This window comes from Callorhinchus milii, unplaced genomic scaffold, assembly GCF_018977255.1.
Source record: "Callorhinchus milii isolate IMCB2004 unplaced genomic scaffold, IMCB_Cmil_1.0 Scaffold9, whole genome shotgun sequence".
In the NCBI taxonomy this organism is placed as follows: domain Eukaryota; kingdom Metazoa; phylum Chordata; class Chondrichthyes; order Chimaeriformes; family Callorhinchidae; genus Callorhinchus; species Callorhinchus milii.
The window spans coordinates 3,812,329-3,835,276 of record NW_024704750.1 but is presented as its reverse complement, the minus strand read 5'-3'; the positions used below and the strand labels follow the sequence as shown (position 1 = coordinate 3,835,276).

The 22,948-nt window shown below is 36.8% G+C and overlaps 1 protein-coding gene across 1 annotated transcript in view; it reads left to right on the top strand.

Annotated features, from left to right (window-relative positions):
• The window catches only part of lrrc9 (leucine rich repeat containing 9), a 44,043-nt gene that overhangs the window by 5,546 nt on the left and 15,549 nt on the right, over nt 1-22,948 (top strand). The window contains exons 7-30 of the mRNA XM_007903826.2: nt 379-449; nt 934-1,116; nt 1,700-1,855; nt 2,986-3,203; nt 4,000-4,131; nt 6,298-6,477; nt 6,868-6,985; nt 7,225-7,357; nt 7,684-7,809; nt 8,620-8,744; nt 9,327-9,542; nt 10,081-10,200; nt 10,705-10,896; nt 12,555-12,680; nt 13,435-13,575; nt 14,238-14,415; nt 14,800-15,020; nt 15,296-15,418; nt 16,284-16,414; nt 17,080-17,188; nt 17,565-17,698; nt 18,950-19,086; nt 19,726-19,943; nt 21,180-21,248. Of these exons, the coding sequence (XP_007902017.1) occupies nt 379-449; nt 934-1,116; nt 1,700-1,855; nt 2,986-3,203; nt 4,000-4,131; nt 6,298-6,477; nt 6,868-6,985; nt 7,225-7,357; nt 7,684-7,809; nt 8,620-8,744; nt 9,327-9,542; nt 10,081-10,200; nt 10,705-10,896; nt 12,555-12,680; nt 13,435-13,575; nt 14,238-14,415; nt 14,800-15,020; nt 15,296-15,418; nt 16,284-16,414; nt 17,080-17,188; nt 17,565-17,698; nt 18,950-19,086; nt 19,726-19,943; nt 21,180-21,248 (3,557 nt within the window). The remainder of the gene's footprint in view (nt 1-378; nt 450-933; nt 1,117-1,699; nt 1,856-2,985; nt 3,204-3,999; nt 4,132-6,297; nt 6,478-6,867; nt 6,986-7,224; nt 7,358-7,683; nt 7,810-8,619; nt 8,745-9,326; nt 9,543-10,080; nt 10,201-10,704; nt 10,897-12,554; nt 12,681-13,434; nt 13,576-14,237; nt 14,416-14,799; nt 15,021-15,295; nt 15,419-16,283; nt 16,415-17,079; nt 17,189-17,564; nt 17,699-18,949; nt 19,087-19,725; nt 19,944-21,179; nt 21,249-22,948) is intronic.

Here is a 22,948-nt window from a genome sequence, read left to right as displayed (position 1 = left end):
TAATTTTGTGCTATAAACTGTTGATTCAAATGTGCGCATTTTTATAAAAAGAGACTGGAAAGAATTTCTTGACTGAAAGTGTTGCTATGGGTTTGGAGTTCATTAACATAGTCACTCCTGAAGCTGGATTAATAGAACAGTTCAAAATGGAATTGGATGAGTACCTGAGCATTCAAAACATTAAAAGATCTGTAGAGAAAGCTAGAAATTGGGATTAATAAAAAGGGCAAACAATTTGTAATGCCACGATCATAATGTGATGCCCGTTTCTGTGCAGAAAAGTTCTTTGTGTCTCTCTTTATTAATTTAAAATATTTTTATATTTTGTCCAGTACGTTTTCTTCACTTAAAGCTTTTCAGACTTTCTTTTCATTTCAGGTTCCTGCTTGGACTCTAATATTCAACTGGAACGACTCAATCTTTCAGGAAACCGAATAAGCTCCTTTAAGGTACGTATCTCTCAATCAGAACTCTTGTTTTGCTGAAGATGGCCCATCAAACAAGTTTCCTCCATAATTTATATTTCAAGGTATCATTTAAAAAATGGTAACCATCAAGTTTATAAGTTCCCCAATTAAAATGACAAAATCTTAGAATCACCTTGAAGCCTGTATTTATGATCATGCTGATTCATCTGCTTCATACTGTCAGGCTCAAGAAGTCTATGCCTCTAATGGTGTCATATTACTAACAATTGTTTAAGTTAAACAAAATTACAATTACTTACAATTTTAGCCCATATTTATAACCATAACTTGTTCCTGGTATCATTTATGTGGATATACACTTTCTGTAGCTCTGACATTCTTTCGGTAATATGCAATACACCATATGTAGCCTAACCAATGTCTTGTATCAATTGAACATCACTTCCTCACTTTTGTATTCAATACTTTGGAAACTGATGTATTTCTTTTAATTTATTTTTTCCAGGAACTCACTAATTTATCCAGACTGCCTCTGCTTCAAATGCTAAGCTTGAAGGATCCTCAGTATAATCCAAACCCAATCTCCCTCCTCTGTAACTACTCAACGCACGTAATTTACCATATTCCACAGCTTCGATGGCTGGACACATATGATGTATCCAGCAAGCAGATCAAAGAATTTGCTGAGGTAACGAAAAACATACAAACATAAAGTGTATTGAAGGTCCCACTCTCATTGAGTATTTGTGATTTGCCTTTTACCACCATTTCAAAATCGATATGTTTTACATAGAAGAATGTTGTTCCAGAATATTTATTCCCTACTTGTTCGACCTCAACACACACTGAATAGTCCAAACAAGGGACAAGCTATCTGCACACTTTCTTCTTAAGAGTAACAATAAAAAAAATTGTCTTTCTCACCCGATTGTACAGACGGCTTGGCTTGATTGTGGAAGTTTGCCTTTATCTGAGATTGTCATTGATAGTCCTTCTGTTACTAGCATGCCAAATTAAAGTTTCTTCATGCTGAGACAAGTTAATATCATTGTTTTGGGGGAAAATAGCAGCTCAAAAGTATATTATTGCTGCATTTAATAATATAATTCCATTAATAGTTTTACATTTTTAATTGAGAGAGAAACAATTTTAGGAGCATTTTCAAACTCCTGAAGATTACCCTTTGTGAATATGTTAATATTAGAAAAGATTTTCAGTATTAACTTGAAGAAAAGATTGATTCGGTTGACTACTCTTCCACTTTCCTGCAGTCTACTGTGTTAAAGAAAATAATGTATTATAACATGCGTGTGAAAACAATCCAACAACTGATGTCAGATGTGCTGGAAAAGCTGCAGAAACAGAAGTCTGTTTCACACCGCATACCCGAAGAGCGAATAAAAACTATCAGCCTCTGCATAAAAAATGTAAGTACTGTACAAATGTAAGTAGATGCTAGTAACTTGATTAGGAATCTAACCCGAGCTAAAATGCTACATAAAATGCAAGTTTCCTTACTACACACGTCTGATAATAATCCCTCAAGGAAAAATACAATAATAATTTAGTCACTCAATCCACGACTGTTTGTGTGATACTGCTGTGTGCAACTGACTGCTGCGTTTCGCCCACAAATATACAGTCAATTCACTTTGGATTCACAATGTGGAGTCCTATAGCTCAGTGGTTAGAGCACTCGCTTTGCAAGTGAGAGACCTGAGTTCAATTCCAGGCAGGTCAGGGCCAAACCTTGGGCAAGTTTCCTTACTCCACACAGAGCCTAATAATAATCCCTCCAAAAAACGAAACAATAATAAATTGGTCATTTTTCAATCCGCGACTGTCTGTGGGACATTGCTGTGTGCAATTGGCTGCCGCGTTCGCCCACAAATATACGGTCAATTCACTTTACAGTCTATTCTGTTAAGCGCTTTGGGACGTCCTCCCGACGTGAAAAGCGCTATATCAAATGCAAGGATTATTATTATAATCAGAATCTTTTACGTGTTTCATTTTTCAGTGATACTAATACCTGAAATTGTAAATTTCCTTCCTCTTTGGAGGAAGAAAAATCTAAACTTATTCCTTTTTAAATACAGCACTATTAAACAAATGTACAACTTGAATTTTGTTTTTCATGAGTAGAATAATAAGTAGAAAAAAGCCCACTACAATTATCAGCGGTACACTTCGTTTGGAAGTTCTAAGTTTTTTGGTCAGTGCAACAGCTTGTTTTTTTTAAACTTACTGCTGGAAATACATTTTTATTTGGTTCATGTTGGCTCTAACTTACCGTCCTTCAGTAACATACAATGCTTTTTTTCTGCAATAGCATTCAGTGCTGTATCCTGTAGCAGCATACAAAGCTCCGATTGAACACTGAGGCATATTTTAGCATCTTGTCAGGGCAATCCTGAATCAGGCCAAGCTGTGCTGATCACAATTGAAAGTAATGCCAAGCCAGTATTCTGTATTTCAAATTCCAATGCCCATTTAGCATAGGATTTTTGCATAATCGTGTTATAAATAGATAACAGGCCGATTTTCCTGATAACAGCTGGAATGTGAATTGACTGAGCTTCAGTTGACTAAACACCAAAATCCTCCGATGGCCTCCGGGAATTGTTTGAAGAATAACGAAAAGAAGGAGCAGCAGCACGACAGTAACAGTGTGTTTGTGGATGGCTGGGATGATGCTACCCTGGAGCAAAAATGTTGCCACAAACTGGATGCTCTAAGAGAGAGACTGAAAGTTTGGAACAAAAAATTTGATGAGTGAGTAAAATAGTTTGGGTTATTTCTTTTACGGTACTTCTGAAATTACACTTGGCTTCTAAAGCAATGAGGTCTTTATGAAAAGATTTAATTTGAATGTAAAACATATACGAGGTCGTGATCTTAAAAAAAGTCTGAAAATTAAGAAAATGTTTTCAAATCTCTCAGAACTATTTGAAAAGAGACAACCCCCTGCAGCAGATAACCCCCCCTCCACCCAGATAAAATTGGTTATTCACTTCAAGGTTGTTTATTGGACAGTATTACAATAATAATAATAATCCTTGCATTTGATGTAGCACTTTCCACGTCTTCTAGACGTCACAAAGCGCTTCACAGAATATATTGTAAAGTGAATTGACTGTATATTTTTGGGCGAAACGTGGCAGCCAATTGCGCACAGCAGCGTCCCACAAGCAGTCGTAGATTGAGTGACCAAATTATTATTGTTTTTCTCTTGAGGGATTACTATTAGGCGTGTGGAGTAAGGAAACTTGCCCAAAGTTTCGCCCTGTTGGGAATCAAACCCAGGTCTCTCGCTTGCAAGGCGAGTGCTCTAACCACTGAGCTACTGGACTCCGATTTTCCACAAATTGGCGGTTACATTTGCCTACAGATAGCCACTGCACTTTGAGAATAATTTGATGACCTGATGTGGTGCTATACGAGACAATTTAGGTCACTGCATTATCACTGCATTATTTTCTTGACTATTTGAGAGCGGAATAGAAAATATTTATTGTTTTTCTTAAACTTGCCGCGAAACTGAAATCGCTTCATTCTTTCCATTTCACAGAAATGAAACCAGTTATGAGAAGGAAGTGAAACAAACCATGGAAAACCACGATTTCAGCATTCAATACTTGTTAATTGAGCTGGAAACTGTAGGGAATGTTCGTTTTGAAGAAGGCACACCCTCGGATATGTGGTACAGTGAAAACTATAAGCTCATAGAAAATATCTAGTGTAACCAAATTAGGAACATATAACATTAAGGTTGAACCGGATTAATTGCATGATCACTTTGGCACCTAAAGACTCTTGTAGCTTGGTTGAAGGAGTTAGGAATGTATTAGTTCAATTCATTGGATTGAATTTGGTTCTATTACAGGAATAACATGCCTGATCCTTGCAAAAAACCATCATATATTTTAACAGATTCCTTGTAATCAAAGAATTAGCTTGGGTTTTAATACAATATCATTGTATTTTTTAATCCTCTGTCAAAAATCAAATTAAATTCTTTAGTTTCAAGAGTCAAAGAGAGATTAAAAAACAAATTGTGGTCTTCACAACTTATTGTCAACCTTGTTTTTACCGGGAGACCCCATTATAACCCAATGTTTTGCATCCATAAAATTAGGCCTTATAACGGGTCCACCAATAAAAATGTCTGCCAGTCCCCGCATCAGTGTGGTTGGGTCACCGCTTGGGCTTGTGAGTGAAGTTGTGGCTGATCTGTATGTGCAGGAAGCCAACCAGTCTGGGCCCGAAGCTGGAAATGTATCGCAAGACCACAAGGGATCCATATTATTAAAAAAATGCTCTATCTAGCCAGACATCTGATCATTTGTCACTTTGTACATCTGTCATACCTTTATTCACCCATCAGTTTTCTGCCATCTCCACCCACTTCATACCTATCTTGCTTGGACTTCCATTCCATCTTTGTAAAGTACGGATTCCCGACTGTCCAGAACCCTGGGACGTCCTCCTGATGGGAAAGGTGCTATACAAATGTTATTTGTTGTTGCTTTGAGGCATTCTAGACATGACAGGTGCTGTATCACTGCAAGTTGATGATATTAAGACCATAAGATGTAGGAGCAGGAGTAGGCCATTCGGCCCCTCGAGCCTGTCCCACCATTTAATAAGATCATGGCTGATCTTCTAACCTAATTCCATTTACCCGCCCTATCCCCATATCCCTTAATCCCTCTATCCTTTAGAAATCTATCATCCTCAGTCTTGATTATGTTCAAGGACTGAGTATCCACAGCCTTCTGGGGTAGAGAATTCCACAAATTCATTACCCTCTGAGTGAAGAAATATTTCCTCAACTCACTTCGAAAAGGCTGACCCTTAATTTTGAGACTATGACCCCTAGTTTTAGATTCTCCAACCAGGGGAAACAGTCTCACGGCATCTACCCTGTCAAGACCCTTAAGAATCTTATAGGTTTCTATAAGATCACCTCTAATTCTTTATTCCAGAGAATATAGGCCTAGTTTACTCAACCTTTCCTCATAGGTCAACCCCCTCATCCCAGGAACCAACCTAGTGAATCTACGCTGCACCCCCTCTAAGGCGAGTATGTCCTTTCTTAAATAAGGAGACCAAAACTGCACACAATATTCTAGGTGTGGTCTCACTGAGGCCTTATACAACCTCAGCAAGACTTCCCTACTCTTGTACTTTAAACCTTTTGCAATGAATGCCAAAATGGCATTAGCCTTCATAGTTACTTGGTGTAACTGCATACTAACTTTTTGTGACTGGTGAACAAGGACACTCAAATTGGTCTCAACAGTAATACTACCTAGTCTCTCCCCCTCTAGAAAATAATCCGCTTTTCTAGTTTTACTACTTTAGGTGAATAACTTCACACTTCCACACGTTTATACTCCATCTGCCACCTTCTTGCCCACTCACCTAGCTTGTCTATTTCCCTTTGCATTCTTCTTGTGTCATCCTCACAGCTTACTCTTCTTTGTATCGTCCACGAATTTGGATATGTTAAGTTCTATTTCCTCATCTAAATCATTGATATAGACTGTAAATAATTGAGGCCCAAGCATTGATCCTTGTGGCACTTCACTAGTCACATCCTGCCAATCTGAGAAGGACCCGTTTAATCCCTACTCTCTGCTTTTTTCCTGTTAGCCACTCTTCAATCCACACTAATATATTACCTTTAATTCCATGATCTCTAACCTTATGCAACAGCCTTTTATGTGGCACCTTGTCAAATGCCTTCTGGAAATCCAAACACACCACATTTACTATCTATATTAATATTGATTGTTGATTTCACTTTAACAAATGTATTCTCCAATAAAAATGTACAATGATATGATGTTCTTTGCCCTGTTAGGTACTCTTCCTGCCATGATGTAATCTCATCCCGTTTCTGTATCTGGGATTTCAAAACACTTGGAGTGACTGAGCTAAAAATAAATCGCATTGTCCGAGTTCACAATCGAATTTTAAGGCTAAAATACGAGGAAAAAATTCATGCTCTTCTGAACAAAGATGGAACATCAAACATGTCACGGTGAGTTTTGTTGCATTTGTACTTGCTCCCCTCAAAGCTGAATTATTACTAAAAATTATAAAGGGATTGATTTTAAGAGTCTGCAGACAGATTTAGACTATAAGAAGCATTTGTCATTTGCACAATTTCTAGTCAGCTGAACAGCTTGAAGTAAGTTGTAAAAACCCAGTGGCGTGGCGAAGAATCAATAAGTAAAGTGAATATATTTTGAGTCACAATTTATTTTCACCAACATACTGAAATTGACATGAAATCAAAATAGAGCTCCAACTCTGATATAATAATTGTTAAATCATAGATTTTTGACCATTATGTCTGTGTAATAGAACAGCTTTGTTTTTCTGATAAATCTAGGTATGGTGTGTTGAACTTTTTTTTGTATTTATATAGAAATTACAAAAAGCTACTGGAGTACTTGTTTTATGTATTTGATCCACAACATTCCAGTGGAATGAATGAAATACTGCATATTCTTGAGGATGGCTTCAAAAGTGGAGAAGCATATAAGGTACCTACATCAGCGATACCTTAGGGATTCAATATGTGGTGTTAGATTTGAATAGGTACTCAATTATAAAAAGGAACTAAACCAAGCAAATACAGTGATCTGATGTTATTTCAATCCAGTTTTAATACTCATGTTTGTAAATTATTGTGAAAGCAACTGTTTATCGTGGAGAATGTAAATGAAACACATAATGCTGCTTTCTTTCTACAAACAGAACACCCACATGTTTTACTCTACAGCTTTTAGGTCGCGATGAGGCAGTTCCCCTTTCTAACAGCATAAGCCTGTGTGACTATCCCAGAATTGAATATCTGAAGCGACAAGCTGAAGTCCAGAGTAAAAATTATACTGATCCAGTACCGTTCAAATATGGTAAAAGTGATTAATCTATTAGTTCTTTACCTTCCGGTCTGTTCTCTTGTTTTTGTTTATATTTGCATTGTTTCTGTACCTTTTTGACCTTCCAGTATTATATTATTGAATTCTGAGTGGGAAACTGCAAGAGTGCAGAATTAATCGTGTCAAACAGTTCTCGCCTGGTGCTGAGGAGAACTCTCGGGTGAACTTAACATGTACAGAATGCTGCTAGCTTATGCTTCAATTCAGAATATGCTGTTATACTCCCACTATAATAAAGTATGATATTATCTACGTTTTCCTTATACTGTTGAATCAAAGGTTTCTAATGTTGGTTTCAGGTCAGATTGTTATTGCCAAAGTCTTCCTTGGACACAGTGTTCAGACCCAGGACTCTGGAATGATTTTACAGAAAAACTATCCTAAGACAAATTCAGTCTATAGGCCTCGGAAAATGGAGAAACCAGGTATGGCTGATAAAAGTATCTAAGATTGTGGTGTAAGTTATTCCTATGAATACAAATATATCTTGGATCAGTAATTCGATGACCAGGAAAGTGCAAAATAATAACTATTCATAGGGAATAACAAATTAAAAGATTGATTTAAGAAGAAATCTCATTGGGAAGGAGGTAAACAGCATCCTGGCTCTGAGGAGTAAGTCCTCAACATTGTTTTCAAAGCCCTAACACGTATGATAGCTTTGCTACATGTGTTCTTTTTAATGAGCCTTAAACTGAAAAAACTGCTGGACTCATTGGACCTTTCCTATTGCAAAACCACAGATTTCTAAGTTCCAGGTACTGAGCACAGAATAGAGGACAGTCATGGGCAGTACATGAGACTTTTATTTCATTAAGCATCCATAGAAGTCCTGTAGCTTAGTGGTTAGAGCACTCACCTTGCAAGCGAGAGACCTGGGTTCGATTCCCGGTAGGTCAAAACCTTGGGCAAGTTTCTTTACTCCACACGCCTGATAATAACCCCTCAAGAAGAAAAATAATAATAAATTTGTCACTTCAATCCACGACTGTTTGTGGGACGCTGCTGTGTGCAAATGGTTGCTGTGTTTCGCCCACAAATATACAGTCAATTCACTTTACAGCATATTCTGTGACGCGCTTTGAGACATCTAGAAGATGTGAAAAGAGCTATATCAAATGCAAGGATTATTATTTATGAAGGATTATTATATAGAAAGTATGCACCATTGACTCGCTGCAGCACTTAACCTTTTTGTTTTGTATTGCTTCCTGCATTTGAATGTCACTTGCCAGAATCCACCTCTACCTTAAAACTGCACAGTGGCTGTGACTGCAGTCTGCGCCAATATGAATGGTTCATATTTGACCATGAGCTTGTTGTGCCCGAATATGTCATCAACTTTGAATACATAACACCGGTATGTATCATGTTTTTTTACACAATTACAGTTTGCAGATCGTAGTGAACTGGAGGTCTTTAGCATGCTGAAAAGAAGCATTGTTGTTTGCCTCTGGAAGTGTGGTGGTTTTGAAGGGCAAGGGAGTTTTCCCCTTCTAAATCCATGTTGTTTTGCTCTTTACATCCATAGTATAGTTTCCATTATGTTACCTGAAATATATGTTGGGCTGATGATCAGATTTATCACACTCTTTGTGCTTGTAGGGTCACACTAGCTTCTCTCCAGTGCAAGGAAATCTCACTAACACTCATGGCAATAGCTGTTGCCACATAAATTTCCTCCCCATTTTCCTTCAGATCCCCGGCATGTGTGCAGACTGGCCCTGGATGCTTGTTAATTTTTGAATCACCTTAAGCTTGGCCCTCAGTCACAATGATGAGGATTTTCTCAGACAGTGGGAAAAGCTAGACGGCAAGTTGTCGTTGTTATCTTTAGTGAATACTTCCAGAATATAGTCCGTGAACGTGTTATCTTCCTCTTTAACTACTGCACCACTTTTGTCTTTTAGAATACAATTTGTCATAAATATAATTTATTTAGGACAACCCACAGCTATTTGTTTCTACATTTTCTGAAAATAACACATCTCAAAGGAACTCAGCTAAACTGGAAGCACTAAACTCGCGCCATGCCAAGGCTGTGGATGAAGAGATTGTAAACATGGAGCCCATTATGAAACCACGACCTAAAGTCATAAGCCTGGATGAGAAGACAATGCTTTCTATTGCTAAGGCTGCTGTGTTGAGTCAGATCACAGTGAGTTAATTCCCTTCAGTTGTATATACAGCCAAATACAGTGCCTTGTGGTATATATATTAGATTATTTACCTTGCAGGAACTTCATTTTTTTTAATAGAAGCAACTTTCAATTGCTACTTGAATAAGCCCAAGTTGATAACAGTGCTTTTGGGAGGTTGAAAGGGTGTCACTGATGGTTGTTTTGGAGGGACCAACATGATGTTGGATGTTTGACTCCACCTTGCTGATAGACTGCTGACTTGTAGCAATCAGACCCTTGATATGATATTCCCCAGGTCCACCCAGAATCGTAACAGGACTGTAATGGTTAAACAGTTTTAAACAGTTTTTTCTTTGGTCAGCCCGAGTGTCTGACCCACATGGAAATCATTACTGTGCTTAAGAGCACTCAAACATAACTGCTGAGAGTTTCACAAACATATACTTTCCGTTTTTAAATGAACAGTTTAGGTTGTTAACTTGAATGTTGTTTTTAAATGAACAGTTTAGGTTGATAACTTGAATGTTGTTCATTTTGCATGTTTCCATCTTACAGGTTCTGTCCTTACACGGAAATAGTCTGAGTAAGTTGAAAGGCATATCCAAACTGATAAATTTGCAGAAACTTACTGTTAGCTTCAATGAGCTGGTGCATCTCGATGATCTTTCACATCTGGTGAGAACTGAAGGACGCTTAGTAAACACTGCGTAGACTATTTTTAGCACATATATTGTTTAAACATTTAATCAAACTTGTGGTGGTGGCACAGGATGCAGCTTTTTTGGTCTTATTCAGAGGATACTGACCTATATCTGAGGCCCATGGAAGCTTCAGGCTTTGTTTAAATCTACATTCTTACCTTAAGCACCAGAAGGATCTTTGAACCTTGAGCTTGGCACACCCTCTCTGTATCCTCTCTAATGTTGTCAAGGCAGAATCTTCTCAATGGGCAATTATCAATAATTTGGGGGATACTGGTGAAAAATCTCAGTGAAGGTCCTGTGCAAAATATAATAAATAAAAAAATAATCTTTGCATTTAATATAGCGCCTTATCATGTCTTCGAGTTGAAAATATAAGTCATTTGTACCTAGCTTCTTTTTAACAAACTGGGAAAATCAACTTACTATTGTTTTACATGATTATGATTCAAGAATTCACACTTTTAAAATGTTACAGGTACACCTAGAGTATGTGGATGTCAGCCACAACCATTTGGTGTCATTGGATGGATTCAAAGGAATGGAAAAGTTGAAATATTTGGATTTGAGTTGGAACCAGCTAACTTCCCTCAAAGAAGAAATAGGAATCCTCCGTAAACATTCATCAGGTCTTGTTTCACTCAATCTCAAGCACAATCCATGGCAAAAGGTATTCTTCACTTCAATAATAATAATCCTTGCATTAATATAGTGCCATTCATGTCTGGAGCATGTCTCAAAATGTTTCACAGGATCTTACTGTGAAATGCAGTGACTGTGTATGTTCAAGGTGAACGTGCACACAACAATGTCCCCCAAACAGCTATGATGTGAATGACCAATTTTATCTGGGGGATTGTTGGCCAGGACCCCAGGAGGAACTCTTTTTTCTTTTCGAATAGCACTACCGAATCTTTAAAGTCCACCTGAGTAGGTGGACAAACTCTCAGTTTATTGATTCATCTGAAGCCGCAGCCACCCAAAGTACTCTCTGAGCACTCTATTGGAGAATCAGCCGAGACTGTGAGTACAAAGTCTAATCTGGGGCTTCAAACCACAACCATCTGACTCAAAAGTGCTACTGATTGAGCCAGACTGACTCCTAAAGAACCTAAAACATAATCTACAACAATGTTTCACACAAAGTTTGATTACAGATCATCTTATGTCTATCTTATACTGTACTTGTGTATCTTCATCACCTGAAGCAATAACCTGAATCATCCAAATATGTTGACAACAATGGCAAGGTATTAGGAGAGACATTTATAATCAACAGGAATTACACAGATTATAAACTTAATTAAATATACCTACGTGGGTACATTAGCAGGTCCTAGAAAGTCTGTGTGTTTTATACTGTATCTTCATTGAGCCAGCAAACCAAGTACAACTACAACAACAACAAAATTACATTTGTATAGCACCTTTCACATCGGGAGGATGACCCAAAGCGTTGGACAGACAGAGTTACGGACCCATTAAATCTCAATTTAATGTCCTGTGCCCAGATGCTGACTAAATTCAGCAAATGCAAACTTAATCCATCCCTTGAATAAAACTCAAGCTGGTTAGCCAAGGTAAGTAAGGCTTTATGAACTGTAACCTAGTTTGCGCAATGTTTCAACAAAGAAAAAACAATCAGAAAAACACTTTGGACTTTTGCAGAATAATACCATGTCAGTTTAGAATAGTCATTTAATTTGTCCAGGAATTTATTGTGCTGCTCATTCAGCTGTTAATCTTTTATTTATTAAACTGATTCAGATAGATATGAATGAGCAAAGCAATAACCATCAGTGCAAGCTGATTGATAATTATATATTTCTCTACCCGAAGAATAACCTCTCGAAAACTTACAATTGTAAGGCAATTCCTTCATGACGTTATGGATGGCCACTTTGAGATTATTCACAAACGTGGGCCGAATTCCATTCATTACACTTGGGAGAAATATTTTTACCTATGAGTTTAATAAATATTATCATCTTTAGTAATTGTATATATTTCTAAAAGTACACAAATAACTTGCACATTAAGAGATTATATGTGAGTGAAGTTCTATATCTGATAGAACATATCTGATGATTTGTATTGCCGCTCCATTCAGCTGGTGCAGGCTGGTGGGGAGCTCAGTGATCCTGACAGAAGCCCGAATAAAAAAGCAAATCATCATGTAAAACATTAATCCTGTTTTGCAGCTCTGCACTTTTTTATTGCATATAAATCAGTATAGTTTCACTGAAAAACAAAAAGGTTCCTGTAGTCCGATTAACTCCAGATGATCTAATTGTTTTCTCTCTGTTATATCCTCATATGTTTGAGAAGCCTGGATTTTCACGTGTGACAGTTCTTGAGCAGTTAAAGTCTCTGACTTGTTTGAATGGAGAGGCTGTTACAGATGATGAACCTGCAGTATTCACTCGTATGACTGCTGGACCGAGGATTACACAGGTCTCACCCTCAAATATCCTCCATTGAAATTTTATGATCTTGTTCAATTTGTCTATAATAATAATCCTTGCTTTTGATATAACACCTTATCATGCTGCTGAGACTTCTCAAAGCGCTTCACAGAATATATTGTAACGTGGACCTATTGTGTATTTTTGTGAGCGAAATGTAGCAGCCAATTGCGCACAGCAATGTCCCTAAAACAGTTGTGGATTGAATGCCCAAATACTTTTGTAGTTGTTGTTGGAGGAATTATTACCCCTGGAAAGCAGAAAGTCTGCATAGATTAATCATACCGTTAAACTGTATTCCAGATGCATTATATTAATGATGAGCATCATTTTTCTACAGTGCAATTATGTCTATACAACATGTGCATGCTAGCAGTGAGCAGTTACATGAATGTACGCGCGCACACAGGCACACACAAGCAAGGACACACTCACATACACACGTGCCTGTGGTGATAATACCAGTGGAAAATTATGAATGTCCATAATTATGTAACAACCAGATATTCTGCATTTTTATATTGGTGAATAATTACATATCTATGGACACCTGTTGTACACAAAGTTAACTTAATTCCTAAATTAGACCTCTTTGTAAAATTGTACACTAGATAATTTGTACAAAATGCTTCTATTTAATCTTCGCACTCATTATCATACTTATCACCAGTCAGAATTAATTTCATATTTGACTTTTTTCAAATCACCTATTAATTTGACAATTTCCCCCCTCTTTTTGCCAGGTTTTATTACTAATAAATTCGAGAACTGACAAAGTACAGCCTCGTTATCTCAATTTAATGTCCTGTGCCCAGATGCTGACTAAATTCAGCAAATGCAAACCTAATCCATCCCTTGAACAAAACTCAAGCTGGTTAGCCAAGGTAAGTAAGGCTTTATGAACCGTAACCTAGTTTCTGCAATGTTTCAACAAAGAAAAATCAATCAGAAAGACACTGGACTTTTGCAGAATAATACTATGTCAGTTTAGAATAGTCATTTGATTTGTACAGGAGTTTATTGTGCTGCTCATTCAGTTGTTAATCTTCTGTTTATTAAACTGATTCAGACAGATATGAATGAACAAAGCAATAACTGTTAGTGCAAGCTGATCGATAATTGTGTATTTCTCTAACTGAGGAATAATCTCTCGAAAACTTGCAATTGTAAGGCAATACCTTCTTGACGTTATGGATGGCCACTTTGAGATTATTCACAAACTTGGACTGAATTCCATTCATTACATTTGGGAGAAATAACTTTCCCTATGAGTTTAATAAATATTATCATCTTTAATACTTGTATATATTTCTAAAATTAACAGAAATATATTGTCCCAATCCAAGTCCAGAAACCTAGTCTCATACATTTACATTTAGAGATGAGTTCATTAGAAATATTTTGGATGGAAATTTAGGAGGGTCTTTAATTAAAATGATGGCCTTTTTTATGTGTAAGCAAGTTACACTGGCATAGAAAGGGATATGTTATAGCACACATAGCAGACTGTTACTTTTCTTTTATATACTAGTGTTTTTATTCACAGATCTCAACAGTAAATTTAGATGGACAGAATATTTCACGGATTACAAATCTAGAGAGGCTGGTGAATTTGCGTTGGGCTTCCTTTAACAGCAACATAATCCGTAAAATTGAAGGCTTGGATCGCTGCCTCCATCTTGAGGAACTTTCTTTGGAAAATAATTGCATTACTAAACTTGAAGGTAGTACTCATATTTTGATAGAATTTCGCTTATTTTATGTGTAGTCTATCTCTGTGAAGTCTGCCTGAAGTCTGAAAAACAGATAAGCACAGCTTTGCAAATGCAGGCCGTGATCAGTAGTGCTGTTCCAGAATATGTCAATGGACAATGTGCAGAGAAAAGACATAAGTGAAGTGTGACATTGATTGTTGGTTTGAGAGCTAACTGGTTCTGACACCTTTAGTGAGCATGACACATCTCCAAATAAATCAGTCGTCAAAATATTGTGGGAAATAAAAACGTGTTATAGTCATTCACAAATCTTTTGTGTTATACCTTGATTTGTTATTTAGGATCCTCAATGTTGAATCATTTTTAGTTTAATTTACATGTTTCTTTCTGCAGGAATTTCGAAACTGGGAATGCTAACTCGCCTGAACCTTGGGAATAATCAGTTGAGTAATTTAGAAGATAGTGGTCTGGATAGACTACCCTACCTCCATCACCTATCGATGGAAAACAACCAGATTTGTTCATTACGCTGTTTTCGCAAAGTCAACTCCATAATAGAGCTTTATTTGGCCAACAACCAGATAAATAACAACTGTGAGATCTACTACTTGAAGGTAAATATCACTATGTACTTTTATGAACAACAAAATAAAACTTTTCTGTTGCTGCTAATGTCACTTAATTAGCAGTTTCTGTTTAGTTTCGGTATCATGGGAAGATATCTGTTCTCAAAACACCCTTTTGAATTGCAACATGAATTGAACTGTTTGTCATCCATTTCATAATAATAAACAATCCCTGCATTTGATCACATCTTTGAGACGTCTCAAAGCACTTCACAGAATATACTGTAAAGTGTAGTGACTGTATTTTTTTCATGCATTTGTAGGGAATGGAAAACCTTGTCATATTGGACTTGTATCGAAACCCATTGGTCAATACACAGGAGAATTACCGTCTCTTTATCATCTACCATCTACCTGCTCTGAAGGCTCTTGATGGACAAGCAGTGGTTAGTCTGCATTCAGTTACCACAGACTTATTTTCTTTATTACTGTAAACATACTTTAGAACTTTGATCATTTAAGATACAGAAATAATTTCTCACACTGAAGATAATGTGCTGGTTCACTGGTTCAAATAATCAAAGCCCCGTCACCATAGATTTAAGTTTATCCTAGAGTTTTCAGGATATGTAATAATTTTATAAATGATTCCCATACCTTAACTTTCTAATGCTCGTGGAAAGTTCTGAGGATTCCGTACACATAAAGTAGTTCTGATTCTCCAGTTCTAGATCTGGCTGTGCTTTGGAGAGAGGTTTGGACAGCCAATGTTTTGGATGCCTCCAAGCCATAACGTATGCAGTGATGTATAAAGTAGCAGCAGTATTGACCAGACATTATGTTCGATGATATATACCAGACACAGCTCGTCGTCTGGTCTCTTCTTGATAGGTACTGGCACTGATTGCCCTAACTCGTACCGCACCCAAATGGCTATGGTTCATATGTGAGACTTGGCAGTGAGTGTCAGGGGGCACACGAATAATAGAGGGTGTTATAACCGAGCCTGATCTCTCCCCACCCAGCTGCCACATGTGCACACATCCAGTAGAGGATGCTGCAGAAGGAACAGGAATGGGAACCCTGGCAGTTTTTCCCTTCCCTGGGGAGGTTCGGCCAATTTAACCTCCCCATTCAGCCTACCTGAGACCAGCAATCTCAGCGAGGAGCAAGCTCCCGGTCCGTAAATGGCTGCTCACTCCGCTACACTATCGGGGCTGCCCCTCCTGTACATACTTTCAGTCAAAAATAAATTTAAAAATCAAGTCTGCAAAAATATGACCCAGTCTGACATCTTATATCTATGTTCAGGAATCAACAGAATGCGAAAATGCAAAAGATGTGTTTGGAGGTAGACTCACGTCTGACATGATTGCAGAGAAACTGGGATATTCAAATGTCTCAGAGCTCTTGAAGCTGGAGTTACCAGATTATGCAATCAGGTACTGTAGTACTGTATTAAGTAACACATATTGGTACTAGTGCTAAAGCATATTGTCCAAATATAATGATTTTTTCTTGAAAAAAGCTTGCTTTAAACTTGATAACTACACACTGTTGCTATATTGTGATCTTTCAAAGTATTTTACATGCTTACAGTTAAGACTGTTTGCTTTAGCACAAAATAGTAACTTTTCACCTACAAAATACACGGTCACAGGACTTAACTCTGAAGTGCTTTGACACGTCCTCCCGAATCGAAAGATGCTGTGACAACTGTAAGATTTAATTATTTATTTAATTTGATTAAATAGAGTATATTAGTGTGGTAATTGGAAATTACCAACGTGCAACTTGATCCTACCTGAAAAAAATTAAAAGTTTTAACATGACAAAGAAAAGTTCTGTTTTAAACAGTGGCACAAAGTAATCACAGCCATGTTCATAGTTCCATTATACAATATATTGTGAATAAAGAGATGAAGAACAGACTGGAATCATTAAAGGACAAGGTACCTTGACAGAGAGCCCAATAGTCTATTTGAGAAAGTAGTCATAAAGCCCTTAATAAATAGTAAATACGGTATGAGGATTGTGTCACAAATGAATTTACAATGTGGTTATAATATCAGCTACAGCATTAAAAATTTCCCTCCACATTTACCAGAACTGTAGATCTTGGACCTCCAAAGAAATTTGAACATTTACAGAGAATCAATTTGGAGCGAAATAACCTCACATCCTTCAGTGGCCTTATCTTTCTCCCTACTGTCAAAGTGAGTGTGTTATTTTCCAGTTCTATGAAGATAATTTTTGTTGTTCTTTTCCAAATTCTGCGAATAAATGATACTAGTGATAACAAGAAATGCTATCCACTACAAACTACATATTCGTTGTTTACACCTCACTGGTGTTGCTAATGTCCATAGACTCATTTATGGAAGTCAAATGGCTCATTTCCAAGGTTTGAAACTGTTAAATTATCCTCCTTGCAACTTATATTTTATTAAATGACTCAAATTACCACCAATGTCAGATTACATTTGGTTCTTTATATTTCGTAGTTGTTAAAATAATTTACAGAAACCTCTTATTAGCCTCTGGTTAATAACCCAAAAATCCAATTATTTCATTATTTTGTTTATTATGAAGGTTCTTCATTTAAACTACAACCACATTGAGTCCATCTTCCCAAGACAAAAGTCTCAACTTCACTTGACTAATAGACAACTTCTCCAGCAGAAAGTGACTTCCAGTGGTTATGGACAGCAAACCAAGGGCATCAGGTAAATTATTGGCTCGACTGAATCAACTTAGTTTGTTATCACCAAAAAAAAATGATTGACCTAGATTTTCTCTTGCCAGGCAACCCATGCTATCATCATCATGTTTGACATGTTCCATTTCTCTTCAATTTCAGCAATAGAAAGCTTCTACAGGTCAAAGGATCTGGTTGGGAGGGAGAAGAGAATTGAAAGATTAGTCTTTCTCCTGTTTTGTTTTCAAACTAGTTTGAATGAAACAGGAAAACACACACATGATTGCATCTTGAAACTGGAGTCAAAACAGGTTCAACAAATTGATATTAACTGTCTTTTCTACTCTTCATATATTTGTTCACAAAAAAAAGAAAATCTAGTTATAACTAAGGTACATATTTACCAACCACGGGCCACTAAAATTGAAGCCACAGTGCAGAAAACCTGCCAGGAATGGCTTTCACTGATATCCTGATGCTCTTGGCTGCCAGCCCACTGACCGCAGTGGAATAGAAATTTACAGTCTCTCCATCACACTGTGCTACAGTACTGCCAAAAATGGGGAAAATCTGGGTCAATATTTTTACATAACAACTTCAGAGACCAAATGATCCTGTACAATGCTCTGTTTGATTCCCGGGTTACCATTAAAAGCAGACTTCTCAAAAAATAAATGCCTTTTAAGACATTATGATATTTAAAATTTTTATGTAATTTTCTGCTTGAGCCATCCATACCCTGTGCTTCTTTCTTCAATTAGAAGAATGAGATCATAAAAAAACATAGAACAAGAATCTAATTCAAGCCATTCCTTCGACTCTTATTGTGTGCTCCACCCATGTTATTTCCTGTGGGAAGCTACTGCAAAGATTTATACTTTCCACTGTGTTTGCGAATCTCATAAATTAGACTGCAGTATTATTATGAGAAGCTATATTTAATATTATAAATCCTATTGACAACAAGTGAGTACATTTGATGTAGCCTATCTCCAAGAGTAAGCTTACATCACAGTCTATTAACCACATTAATGAAAGTTACAGGATAAATTGTGCTCAAAGGTGGACTTCTGCGCTGGTATCTATTCTGATGTAACACGAGTGCCAAATTTATTATTAACTGTATGATACTGACAATTTCCATTTTTGTTAACCCATTGAATAGAATTTTGATGCCTGATTCTGAATTGCACTTTGATCTTCTTGATAGTCTCGAACTAAATTGTAGCTTGTTGATTTATTGTGTTACATAATCAATCACTCTTTGTTCTAATTGCAGAGATGTTGGGGTTTATGGGCTACTTCCTCCAGTAATGGAAAGTTTAGAAGTGCTTCATTTAGCCTACAATGGCATTTCTAACCTGGCTCAACTGGAGCTGAGCAGACTCACAAATCTGAGAACATTGTTTTTGCAAGGTAAGTGGTTATCTGGCGGCTAAATTGCAGTCATTATAAATGGATTTGGTTTTATTATTTTCCTCCAAAAATGCGAAGTTGTAAATGAGTATTTCAATCTGCGAGATAGTAAACAATACTTATCATGAATTAAAATGTTGTATACCTGTGCTGCATTGTAATAGATGTTGGCTTTGAGATGAGATGTTAAAACTGAGGTTCTATCTGCTTTAATAGGTGGATATTAAAGATTCCATAACACTATTTAAAAAGAGAAGACAGTTTTTCTTGTTGTTTTGGCTAGCAGTTATCTAAAGGGTGACCAAAAAGTCATGATACCATTACAATGTCGAATAAGTCTTAAAGAAGTTATGACTTTTTTTAGACAATAGGGAAGCTGAAAAATAAGACTTTTTGGTCACCCTGTAGATTAGTTGGTCATTCATCTCATGGATGTTTGTGGAACCTCGCTGGTCCAAGTGGCTGCTGTATTTACCTACAAAAGCAGTCACTACGCTCAAAAGTAATTATTTGTGAAGCTCTTTGAGTTGCTATATTCTTATGGAATTAATCTGTAACATGAGCGAATGTGCCTCTTTATATGTGTGTTTCTTGGCATCAAACCCAGCATTTGGCCAATTTCAGTGCTTTATATTGTAGGCAACAATATCACTCAGATCGAAGGCCTTGATGGCTTACGGTACCTTGTTGAACTAATGTTAAGTCAAAATCGAATCAAAATGATCAACGCAAACTCTTTCTGGAGCCAAGGTGCTCTTGTTGAGCTCCATCTAGAGGAAAATAGGATTCGCGAACTTAATTACTTGAATCCATTGGTGAAACTACAGCGACTCTTTCTTGGTGCAAATAAAGTTCAGGTAAGATCCTTTGAACAGCATTATGGATGTAGCACTGCAATTGAGCTCACTCTGTAACCAAAGTAAAAGACCCATCTGCGCTGGGCCCAATAGTTGAATAACCTGCCACCATTCACTGCCAAGGTCACATATTTAGAACAGCCACTTTGATGAGGTACCAGTATTAGGTAAACAGGGTGCATCCATTTCCAAATGGGAAATGTCATAGGTGGTGGCATGTGTATGTAGAGTTCTTAAGTCTGGTTTGGATACTCTTAAGCAGGGTAATGGATTTCTACATGTGTCAGATACCCAGCGATTAAATATCTGTAAAATGAAAAATAAGCTAAAATTCTCCTTTTAAAATAAACATATTCTTGCGACTGCTCTTTGTAATGAATAAATGAATGTCCCCAAACAATCATACTAAGCATCCCAGGAATGAAACATGTTGTTTATTCCAGCTTCCCATGTATTGTATATATATATTTCTCTAATCTATTTTCTCCGAACAAAATTATTTTACTTAGTAAAAAAAAAGTTCCACAACAGGAGATTTGAACTCAGATTAGTGTCACTGGAATCATTTTCATTCACCTATAGCTGTGTTCTCTTTAGTTCTAAAATATTGCCCATGTCCCTATAATTACTAAAATACAATAATGAAATGCTCATTGCACATATTTACCTGTAGAGCTGCCAATTGCGCTACTTAACAGCCTGTCATCCGAGAGAGTAGCCAGGGGCCAGAGTCACTGCCATATGGTTGAATGACAGCTCTGAACATAAACCAGGGAATGGAAATCCAGACTTTGAATGCCTCCTTAATTAACATCAATTTGAGACNTTTTTTTAGGAATGATTATTTCGGACTGCTACATAGATTTAAAGGAAATGAAAGGATTAATGTGGCATCGTGTTCCAGCTGTGAAATCTTATTGTTTTCACTCTAAAAGTGCTTATATTTTTGGAAAAAAGGGGCTACGTTGAAAACCAATGGGTAATGCAAGTTGAAATGATTTAAGACTTGCAAGTAAAGCTGAAGAAAATGGAGCCCAAGATATATGTGCAAGCAAAATGTATGCATAACCTTGTTGTTGTATTAAGCCTTTGCTAAACCTGCTGAGTGTCACTAGTATGGGGAATGCCTAAATTTAACTAACTGCTTGTTGGTATTTTGTTAATTTGTTGAATGGCTTGTTATTTCTGAATTTATTATTTTCCCATCTCCCAAAATATATATTATTTTTGACACAGGACATATTTTCACTGGAAAAACTTGATGGACTCTCAAATTTGACAGAGCTTTCTATGATTGACAATCCTGTAAGTCTTACGATTTTATTTGTGGGTTTTGCAAAATTGTGGAATGTCTGTTTGCACTTAACCCTTTAATAAATGTTTGTCTTTAAGTAGAGAATATCAGGTGTCTTGGAGTGACCAATGATCTTATTGCTTATTGATTTTTGATTAGCAAAATGAGATGGGATTGCCAGTGGGAAATCGCTTTCATTATCCATCACATATTTTACAATATATGCCAAGGAGTTGTTGATGGAGGGGCAGTTGTATTTTTTTTACTTGTTTCTTTTGCTGGTGCTGAGTAGCATTACAGATATCAGAACAAGCTGTTCTGTGCAATTGAGATTTGTGAATATCCATAAACTTAGCATATATTACATGAAGAGCAATACAATAATAGAGGGAGCATTGATAAGAAAATAACCATATTGAAGTGTTCAGGTGAGGTCATAAAATACAGTCATTTTCTGTTGTAACTGTTTCGAAATGGTATTATAATAATAATAATCCTTGCATTTGATATAGTGCTTTTCACGTCTTCTAGATGTCTCAAAGCGCTTCACAGAATATGCTATAAAGTGAATTGACTGTATATTTGTGGGCGAAACTCAGTTGTAGTTGCACTCACCTACAGTATTAAGTTCCTATAACATGTATTAATAAAATTGAAGTTTAGCCAGAATGCTTGAGGAGATAAAATGAATCTATATTAGACTATCAACATTAGTCTTGGAGCAGTGCCTTGTAGGTTCATAGCTGCTGCCTCCTCACAGCTGAGTATCTTAATTGTTGATGAATGGTGCAACTCCTTGGGGAAGAGGAATAAACAAAGAGTTTCTTAATCAGGCCACTCTAGCATACCTCCTTACAGATGTCCAGTAGTGGAGAGTAGCCTATTCTCAGTCATAGTTGATGTGTAATCCGAGAGATCAGACAAAAATGGAGATAGGTGAAGGAAATCTCTTTGAAATAAGAGATTTCATGCCTTCGTTAAAAACGGCACTGTTTGTCTGTGACAATTGATTTTAATATATTGTCAGTAGTACGTCTTTTTGAAAGCTGGCAACTCGAGTCAGTTGAAGCTAAATAATATTTTCATGAAAGATTAAAACTGTAATGTAATCTGTGGAAGGTTAGCACAATTCAATTTCCACTAAATTCATTGTGAAATAGCACATATTAGAAAATATGTCAGTGATCACAAGTCAAACCAAATGCATCACCTTTATTTGAATGCACTGCACATCAGCTAATGCTACCTTCCGTTAACAATCCAAAACCCTTTTCTTGTATGTGAGAATTGATCAGACTGGGCAATGTAACATTTTGTGCTTTACATCCAAAGGGAATATGATGCACTTTAGTCAGACAATGTGTGAACCAGCAGCAGTGATGGATTAGACAATCCCCAGACAATACAGCCTTGAACTCAGAGAACATTTAAGAGTTTCAGTGCTAAAGCATGAGAAAAATAGTCCTATTGTAGGACCTGTCGCTTATTCACTACTATTATTAATTGATTTGAGAGATTAAACATGCGGCAAATATGACATTCATGTTCATATATAAACCCTAATACAAACCTCTTTACTCTAAAGTGAGCCAGTTACATTTACATTTAATCACAATGTGGTCTTGCTCCCATCTTCCACCACACACACAACACGTAAGATTTCCCCTATGGTGATTTCCTGGTGTTTGTTCTGTCAAAAGGAAGCAGAAGG